At 42.1% G+C, this 10,203-nt stretch overlaps 1 protein-coding gene across 1 annotated transcript in view; it reads left to right on the forward strand.

The window, feature by feature from the left end:
• SARC_00981 (hypothetical protein) overlaps positions 1 to 9,659 on the forward strand; it is a gene marked incomplete at its 3' end in the record, with an annotated part of 16,755 nt that extends 7,096 nt beyond the window's left edge. The window contains exons 10-24 of the mRNA XM_014305313.1: positions 648 to 911; positions 1,450 to 1,593; positions 2,208 to 2,367; positions 2,608 to 2,682; positions 3,501 to 3,640; positions 4,156 to 4,256; positions 4,646 to 4,713; positions 5,000 to 5,313; positions 6,071 to 6,179; positions 6,804 to 6,940; positions 7,394 to 7,585; positions 8,119 to 8,259; positions 8,844 to 8,982; positions 9,132 to 9,334; positions 9,594 to 9,659. Of these exons, the coding sequence (XP_014160788.1) occupies positions 648 to 911; positions 1,450 to 1,593; positions 2,208 to 2,367; positions 2,608 to 2,682; positions 3,501 to 3,640; positions 4,156 to 4,256; positions 4,646 to 4,713; positions 5,000 to 5,313; positions 6,071 to 6,179; positions 6,804 to 6,940; positions 7,394 to 7,585; positions 8,119 to 8,259; positions 8,844 to 8,982; positions 9,132 to 9,334; positions 9,594 to 9,659 (2,253 nt within the window). The remainder of the gene's footprint in view (positions 1 to 647; positions 912 to 1,449; positions 1,594 to 2,207; positions 2,368 to 2,607; positions 2,683 to 3,500; positions 3,641 to 4,155; positions 4,257 to 4,645; positions 4,714 to 4,999; positions 5,314 to 6,070; positions 6,180 to 6,803; positions 6,941 to 7,393; positions 7,586 to 8,118; positions 8,260 to 8,843; positions 8,983 to 9,131; positions 9,335 to 9,593) is intronic.
• Between the last annotated feature and the right edge of the window lie 544 nt (positions 9,660 to 10,203).

The following is a 10,203-nucleotide window of genomic DNA, read 5'->3' on the forward strand; positions in this document are numbered from 1 at the left end:
GAAGGTGTGTATTGGTTTTGTTGTGTGTGGAAGCCATACATGTGTATAGATATGTACAAAAATCAGTGCTAAGTGTGTATAATTGTTGGTGTGTGTGCATGCGTACATACATCTCGATGTGTATGTATACATGCGCGCATGTTCTCCTGTGCGAGTAGTTGTTGTTGTGTGTGTAGGCATACACATTCATGGATTCATGACTGCATTAACGGTTCAGCTTGGGGCTGATACTGTTCGAAAGCGTTCGCGGTATATTAGACATTCCTGAGTACATACCCACAGGTACAGAAATTCACATACATGAGTCCTTAGTATATTCTCTATTCTCACTCCAACGATGAAAAACTAAGATGGCAACAATGTAGAAACTTATACTTATATATTTTTTCGAAACACCTATTTTTCACCCATACACACCGGTAGCCCTCAATACACACCAGCTCACAAATCAAGTTTTTGAATATGAACAGGATGCCCTCAGGCTCCACTTATTCAACATCGACGCTAGCGATGTGAAAAGTCAATTCTAAATATCCGTCCATAAATCATGCGATCCATATATAACTCTAAAACTCTCATGTGCCCAGTCTCGTGGATCTAACTCTATCTCATGGTCCTATACTGTCCACTCCCTTTCCATTTATCAGAAAGCGGATGCCAGCGATGAGGAGATGGATACCGCCGAACCTGAGACAGAAGAGCAGGAAGAAGTGTTCCGTTTCTTCTACATGGACATAGTGGAAGAGCCGTATAAGAAGCCAGGCACAGTGTTTGTGATTGGCAAAGTGTGGAACCCCAGCACTGAGGAGTTTGAGAGCGCCTGCTGCACTGTGAGAGATATTGAACGCAATCTGTTTGTGCTGCCGAGGGATGTAGAAGTGGACAACAAGGGCAATGCGACAGATAGACAGGTGCGTGTGGATGTGTGTTCTGGAGTATACTAACAGACAGGCGGAGGAAGATGTTTGTCACTAGGTATGTAATCATGTGTATGTGTGTATGAAGTTATATCTACGTATTTTCATAGGCACTTTTCAGTGCTGAAACCGTTAGGCCGCCGCCAACTTTGGAATGTCCTTTAGACAATAGACAAGAAATTTTCGATACGATCCCTTGTTTGTAGCTGCCTATATCAGCATTGAAAAGCCTTCTATCACGATGTTTCACCTAAAGAATACGTAGCATGCCAGTGCCTCGACATTGCTTTCGTTCATGGGGTGCTGTTTTGGTTGACAAACGCGCTTGCACACTTGTCTGCAATCTCATACGTAACCACATTCGCACATCTACAAACTCACCCATGAATACACCTTTCCATTCTCGACTACATGCACAGGTGTATACCCACGAAGTAGAGATTCAGTTCATATGACTACTATTATACACGTGTCTAATATTCCAGTCCATACTCAACTAAAATTTTATGTCTATAACCCATCATATATCCAGGTGTCTTTCCAATCCGTTTACAAGGAATTTGATTCGGTAATGGAGCGATACGGCGTGCTCAAATGGGAGGCTAGCATGGTCACGCGTAGCTATGCCTTTGAGTATGCTGATGTGCCCTCATCAGCCGAGTATCTCAAAGTCAAAGTACGTTCTCGCGTTTGATATAGTATTTATATCGATTCTTTCGCGCGTGCGTTTTGATAAAATATCTGGGACTGTTTTAGACGTGACTTCGGTGGATGATGATTTCAAGTCGAGATCATTGTTCGTGCATGCATGTGATTATGTTAAACTGTATGGGTGCTGGTGCGTTTCTCAGGGGTGTGCGTGTATCTTACCTATACCATGGTCGAATTTTGTGTTTTCCAGTACATGCTGTCCTCGTTTGGTACTTGCTAAATGAACATTTAGAGACGTCGGGTGATGCATTGTAAGCGGCATACAGGTACAAGGATGTGAGGGTAGGAGATCAGGGTGGTTGTGTATGCTACACGGTCTTGTTGCAAGCGTACTTAGCTCAATGCTGACATGCAGAAAACCTGTATCTGTTTAAATAGAATGAAATATGAATGTGAATGAATCCGCGCATATCAATCCATCCTTTCGATATATGGTACTTACTTGTGTATATATGCTTGTATGCAGCCGTGTGCTTGGAAATTGTAAACCAAGAATATATTACTCCACCTGAAACCATGTGCTACATACTTATTAACATGTCCGTCCGCTCCGCTTTGCATCTGTACCATATCCAACAGTACCCCATGACGTCGCAGCAACTGCCCATGGATCTCAGCGGCCGCACATTTGCGCGAGTGTTTGGTACCAACACGAATGCTTCTGAGTTGTTCTTGCTCAAACGCAAACTGATGGGACCTTCGTGGCTTGACGTGAAGGGGTTTAAACGCTCGGGCTCTCGTAAGTACAGGCGCACGTGTATACAGTGTGTAAACTGTAGCTATATACACCTGGGGTTTTGCTGGGTATGCGAATCAGGAAGTTGCGTTTTGGTGCCTCGTGCCTGTTACCTCGTCTCTCCAGATACTGTGTGACGTGGCCAGTCACATGTGCGAAATGTGTGAGAATTAATTCGACTGAAGGTCACTGTTTCATCTCACAATACGCACCCAAGGCTGACTGAATTCAATTTCTCTTTAGAGCTGTCCTGGTGCAAGTGGGAAATCGAAGTCAACGGATACAAAAGCATAGCCAAAACTACAGATCCCCCGCCAGGTGTGTCACTGTTGCTAAGCGAGCTGTACATGCGACCAATAGTAGACTTTGAAGGGACGTTGTATATTGTTCTAGATCTGTGTTGCAGAGGCTGCGATTTTGCATTCCTTCTGTAGAGCGATAAATTTGGAGTGTTCTGACGTGCCCTGTGTACATCGCATGTAAGTTGTCACTGAGAGAATCTGAACATATATGTATGTATGTGCATGTATACATGTATGATTTATATAGAGAGTCCGATATGATTTGGGACGTGCCTGTATTGTTGATATGTGTCATGTATGTTTCACATATAGTACGATTTACATATCAAGTGGAATAAACTTCATTCATATTTGTATTTGCTTCTACGTATTATATCTATAGTACCATTTATACCCATGCTCACAACCTCGCACTTCCCCAAAATGCCCTATATTTTGTTTGATGCAAATATTCCTGAACCCTGTATCCTGACAATCTTGCATACAGTACTGACACTCACCTTTAAACCTTATGATGTGAACTACTGCTCTATGTTGTTTAATACGCTGGAAATTATACTTAACGCACTCTCGCGTACAAATCCTATGACTTGTACTATTGCTATCTGCTGTTTGATATCTATGATCCTTAATACTGCACTCACATCTCAATCCTATGACTTCGCCACTGCTGTCTGTGGTTTGATATCTATATTCCTAAGCCCTGCACCCTAACAGATATAGACAATGACCTCTCACTTTGAATAATCCCTATCTACCTTACTCTTGCATTTGGTAAACCCAACATACCGTACTCTCACATTTAATAAGCCGTGTATCTCCACCACTGCACAGTACCTGTGTGCCGGCTGGCGGCTATATCTCTCAAGACGGTGCTGAGCAAGAAGACGCACAAGCACGAGATTGTGGGTATCAGTGTCATCACACACAAGGCTGTCAACATTGAGGGACAGACCGAAAACCCCGAAGCCGATGTAAGTATATATGTCTGTGTAGCTTAGATGTGTAGATACGCTTACGTGTAGGCGTAGACACATAAGTAGTTGAAAAGATGTGAAGATGTTGCTGTATAATAATGTACCGTCTGTCGGTGGGTTTATGTGTATGGCTGTATTGAACCATATGCACGAAGCACAGGGCAGTAGTGTCATCACATACAAGGCTGTTCTGCTTGAAGTGCAGACACCGAACCCGAAGCTGACGCAAATTTATATGAATTATCTGTATATTAGTTAGGCAAAGTTTGCGTATAAGTCGTCATCATTTAGCGCCATACAGACAAATATTAAGAGTATGGACGTTCATATATAGAACACGCTCCTAACTTTGGAATTATTCTTTTGTTCTACGGCATTGGCTACATATTTCCGAAAAATCTTCTCTGCTACTTTCACAACCCCTTGATTATTGAAACACAAACTTCGCATCTTCTCACCAGTACATAACAAGCTCATCCTACGCACCCTAACATATATTACATACTTCCCAGTTTGAGTCATTCAGTGTCATCCGACCACTGGCCAATAGTCCCTTCCCCTTTGACTTTGAGAGCACCGTCAAGCAGCAGCAGCTCAACATAACCTGCGCCAAGTATGTCTGGTCTAAGAAAACTGTATGCCTATATCTTTATATCTTTTATTTGTGATTTGAGGACAATACGCTTTGTATGCATATACCGTTTTTTAGGGTATACATACTTATGTATTTACGTATTGCTTTTCATGTATTACTTTTTTTGTGTGCATATACATATATAGCTACATATACGTACATAGCAATCCATTTCGGCATATCATTCCGGGAGATTATTATCATGTGTACATATCTATGCGTACACTACCTTACATCTCATCTCTAGTGTATTGCCAGATGTAATTTCCTATACGTACACTATCTTCCGATTACCATAAGTACATTCTATCCTTGCACTCTCTTATGACTCTTTCTCATCATGCTACTCTCCTTCCCATTGCGCACAGTAACGAGCGTGCGTTGCTGAGTTTGTTCATCGCCAAGTTCCACAAACTCGATCCGGACTTCATAGTTGGTATGCACCTCACAGATAGTTGTTTTGAATACAGCTATTTCCTGGACCGTTACGTAGCCTATTTTTTAAAATATTACACCTATGCACGATTGTCTCTGCTAAAACGTATTGATCGTCCACACCACAATGTTATTTTCCCAGACCACAATCGATACACACACACACATATGCACACATTGTTCTATCTATCTGCTGGCCACTACCTGATTATCCTCGACCCGGACGTCCCCATATTCACAGTCCGCAATCAACTAACACACAAATACATCGTCCTATCTATCTGCAGGGCACAACCTGTTTAACTTCGATCTGGATATCCTATTACACCGCATGCAAGACTGCAAGGTGACACAATGGAGTAAAATGGGACGTATGCGCCGAACCGTCATGCCTAAGCTCAGTGGCGGCAACGACGGAGGGGGTAGTTATGGGGAAAAGCTGGTTATAGGTGGTAGGCTGGGTGTGTGTATGTGGACCTCTGCGCGTGAGCTGATTAAAGTTCAAACGTACTCGTTGGAGGAGCTGGCGTCGACCCAACTGGGTAAGGAGAGACATCGCTTGGAATTCGATCAGATCCCAAATATGTACGGCGCCACTACGGTATGTGTTGTGATGTGTTGTGTTGAATGTACGGAACGCTGTGACAATGTCGTGTTGTATGTAATGAGTGTAAAAAGTGTGGTCAATTGACTGTAGAAACTTGTGTTGTAAGATTCTTGTCAGATTATAATCGGATGAATATGCCGCTTAAATTACACAGTATAGTCACCATCGTGCTGATTTCCTTGTCATATGTAAATAGTGTAATTAATTGGCTGTAGAAACGCGTGTTGTAAGGTTCTTGTCGTATTTCAACCTGATGTTTATTTCAGGAGTGTATAATGGGCATGACTGTGCTAGAATAGATTTGTGTCCCACACAAAAAATAGGTAACATAGCTAAAGCTCGACCACTCACTCTGGCCCTGCGAGGGAAGTCCTTTGCAGCTGCCCTGGGTACTATTTGACTTCAGTGTGTGTCCATCCATACACAGGGGTATTATTTTGCTTCAGTTTGTGTTTTCCCATACCCGCACATTTAATCATATTAGTATGATAATCACGCTCTTTAGAATATTGATTTCACCGTTAGATCTTTCGTTCAACTCCACCAACGTTGGTGAAACTCATGCACCTCAGTTTGTGTTATTGTTGTCCATACCCAAACAATCACACCAACATCGTATCCCGTACTTTATTGTTTCAACATCTCACTGATATTCATCATATCTTTACCAAAACATGCACACCAACATAGTATCTACGTTCTTTATTATATCGACATCACCGATATCTTAACATTTCTTTCCACTCCACAGAATCTGGTGCAACTCATGCGCCACTGTGAGAATGACGCGTATCTGATTGTGTCGCTGATGTTTAAAATCATGTCCCTGCCCCTCAGTCGGCAAATCACCACCTTGGCAGGTAGGATCAGCCGTTGTTATTAGCCAGGGAGCGGTCGGATATCATGTAAATGCACTTTTGCATCCATCAATACCTAGACATGCATGCGAAGTCGCGTGGACGCATACAGCCTGTTCTGTTGTCATTCTTATTGAGTATACATTTAAGTTGGCTTGTTTGTGCGCCCATTTATGTTACGTTGTAATGTTGTTGCGTTGTAATGTTTAGATACACATGTATGTGGGCGTGTGCTCCTCTGTGTGTAAAATAGGTATAGGTGCGTTTGTGGAGTGCCGCAGACGTATTGAATGAGGCATTCCAAGTAGATAAACTTTTATGTCATTGCTCTGCAAGTGTATATAACTATTCATAGCCTGATTGCTCCATCAAATAGAAATATATATACGCACATGTCTTTCATTCCACACGTGTATATAATTACCCATAGCCCCCTATTGATCCAAATCGAAACATTGTTCATCTTTGTCTGATTGTCTTCTCCGTAAAATTGAATCTCCCCTCTTTACGTGAATTAAAACTTAACAACTCTCTCATACAACTGTGGCCACTTCTTCTATGAAATTGGTAAATTAATCATCGTCGTCCTTTTTTTTTACGAATACGAATACGTAACAACTCTATCAGGCAACCTATGGGCACGCACTTTGTCCGGTGGTCGTGCGGAGCGCAGCGAGTACCTTTTGCTGCACGAATTCCACGACCGCAAATATGTACTACCCGACAAGCACAAGAGTAAGAAGTGGACCAATAAAGAGGACGAGGTGAGACATATGTATACGTTTATATGTGTATATGTGTGTGTGGTTATCGTGAAGATGTAGCTTTTGTACATACTATCGGGCGATCAGAATGTAAGAAATGGATAGGAATGTATCCTTGTGTATAGACTATGTCAGGAGTATTTATCTGTCAAGATATCCCTGTTGTAGGAGTTATCTGACTATAAAAAGCAAAAAATTAACGAATGAAGGAAGGGTACAGACAATTTCATACGTTATTGTGTATGCCTGTGACTATCGCATATATGTCCTTGGTATGAATGCCCACGTACGAGTATACAAATATATGAGTACACGGGTAATTGTGCGCGACATATATCGCTACACATATACGGTCACACATATGACGTCAATCCGTATACAATTACGTTTATGTACGACAGTATTCATACGTATAAAGGAAAGATCTGATCCCGAATTTCGACTCCTCCACAGAATGAGGATGACAAGTCCAAAACCCATCCGAGGAGGAAAAAAGCTCAGTATGCGGGTGGGTTGGTACTTGAGCCCAGGAAAGGTTTCTACGATACATTCATTCTGTTGTTGGACTTCAACTCGCTGTATCCGTCAATTATCCAGGAGTACAATGTGTGCTTCACAACGGTTGCTAAGCCCACAACAGCCGAGGTGAGTGTGATTGTGACTTTAACTGTGGCTGTGTCTGTGACTGTGACTGCGACTGTGATTGTGAATGCGATTGTGCGAGATAGTGGGAGTGGGAGTGTGAGTTTATGATTCGAAAGCGATTGTAGCTGTGACTGTGAGAAGGAAGGGGGACAAGTGCGAGGCTGTGTATATGGACTTTGCACTCGGTCGTGTACTCATGTTGCCAATTCTAGTTGCTATTCTGTTTACAACTTGATGGAATAGAATCATCTAGCGGTGATGTTCATGTATATACCTAATTATACATAGATATCTTGTATTGCTCGATAACTCACGCAATGGTACATTCTTGCATTATTACTCATTTCCATATGTATATATATATATATATATTTATTTATATATACATATGCAGATGAAAAGACACATACATATACATCTATATATACATATTCAATACCGTATACATACGCATACATATTCAAATATTTATATACATACAGTCTCATTTACATATACATATACCTATACTTATACCTTATGTCGCACAACAGGAAGAAAATGCGATCCCGGATGTACCGGACTCGGGGCTGGAGCAAGGAGTACTGCCATATGTGCTCGCGACACTCATTGAGAGACGTAAACAGGTCAAGAACCTCATCAAGACGGAACGTAACAAAGCCAAGCTCACACAGGTATGTATTTTCCCAAATGTCTCGTATACATGGACATGTACATGTACATGTACGGACACGTATACATATACTTACGTTTGCATGCTTATACATATGTACAGTGGCTATCGGTTGCGATGCTGGTTGTGTATGCGAGTAGGATATTCAGATGACTCGGTATTGGGCTGCGCAGGTACATTAATGCCTACTTAGAAATATCACATTCATGCTGTATCCTCGCACGTTTATAGTCTTGCGCTCACCCAGAGTTTGTAGCAATGCAGTAGTCCGCCACACGCAACATTCCCTATAGAACATCGCGTGCATACATTATTTGATACATACTTATCTATAGTCTTGTATTGGCAACAAGTCACTGTTACGAGTTAATATGTATGAATACATGTCCGCAATCCCTGCTATTTACATGTACTTTTCAGTACAAATGTAAGATCCATCTACTGACACATAATCGCAATCCTTACTATATTCACAGCTCAGCATCCGCCAATCGGCGTTCTCTCAGCACAATAGCACAATCATACAAATGGACTGACCCATTCACTTATACTTTCTTATGATTGCCATCTATCTTCTATCTACAGCTCAACATCCGCCAATTGGCATTCAAGCTGACTGCCAATAGTATGTACGGTTGCCTGGGCTTCAGCCACTCGCGCTTCTACGCCAAGCCGCTTGCCGCACTGGTTACCAGCAAAGGCCGTGAGATTCTGGAGAATACAGGTAGGTGCTATGTAATGTTTGTGTATGTATATGTATATAGCCCCAGTTTGTAGGATGTGTATAGTATTAATATGTAAGCACAGTATATGTATTTTTTATAACGTCTCATTTTTACATCTTTGTATTATTGTTCGACTCTTACTTGGCAGTCACCTTGGCGCGGACATCGCTGAACCTGGATGTGATCTATGGAGACACTGATTCCATCATGGTCAACACCAACAAGAAAGATCTCAAGGAAGTCATGGAAATTGGGCGTAAGGTGTGCAAGGAAGTGAACAAGCTCTACCGTCTCTTGGAGATTGACATCGATGGCGTGTACAAGTCAATGCTGCTGCTGAAGAAGAAAAAGGTAGGCTCCATTATTATGCAGCGACTGTTGCTTTATACGTATGGGCCGCCCGACATGCGCTATTGAACACGTTGAAATTGTTCCACGTTTCTATTCCCACCTTTTTCTCCTCGTTTTTTCCACATAGAGAGCACCGGGAACGCTCTCAGGCACGCATTCAGTATAGATGAGACATTGCTAGTCCCCAATCTAGCACACGCTTGAATACACCACATAAACGCATAGTGACTGTTATGTTGCCTTTCTCGCTCTTCTACAGTATGCTGCACTGGCCATACACGAGAAGGACGGCAAGTTCACCACTGTACAAGAAACCAAGGTATAAAAAGCACTGCTCGTTTGGGTGTGGGTAATCGTATGTTGGGGTTCAATTTCGTTGACCGGAAACCCGCTTCAAAAATCTATTTGACTCGGAATCCGTGAGGATATCACGACTAGCCAATTCTTAACCGCCCTAAAAAACGAATCGCAGCAATTGGCTATGGCAATCTGAAAACCATTGGCTGTGATGCTGTTTTAGCTGAACAAGTGAGTCATTTGCACTTCCATTCCCTAAACACGTGTATCACTTCGCTTCCATTCGAATTTAGGGTCTTGATATTGTACGAAGAGACTGGTGTGGGCTCTCCCATGATGTCGGAAGGTGAGATGATGGGCAGTGTATTATAGATGGACGATTCTGTATTTCCTTAACCTGATGTCAATAGTTGATGTCCCAAACATGCCATCTCATATTCATGTGTTCAAGCTGACACCGTCATGGACCCATCCATAAATGCAGCATATATGAACTGAATTTTATTATTGTGATGTATGTATGTGCACTAGCAATACCCCATATCGCGAGTATCCGTTCCTACTGATCTCTC

The sequence above is a fragment of the Sphaeroforma arctica genome (assembly GCF_001186125.1).
Source record: "Sphaeroforma arctica JP610 unplaced genomic scaffold supercont1.35, whole genome shotgun sequence".
Classification (NCBI taxonomy): domain Eukaryota; class Ichthyosporea; order Ichthyophonida; genus Sphaeroforma; species Sphaeroforma arctica.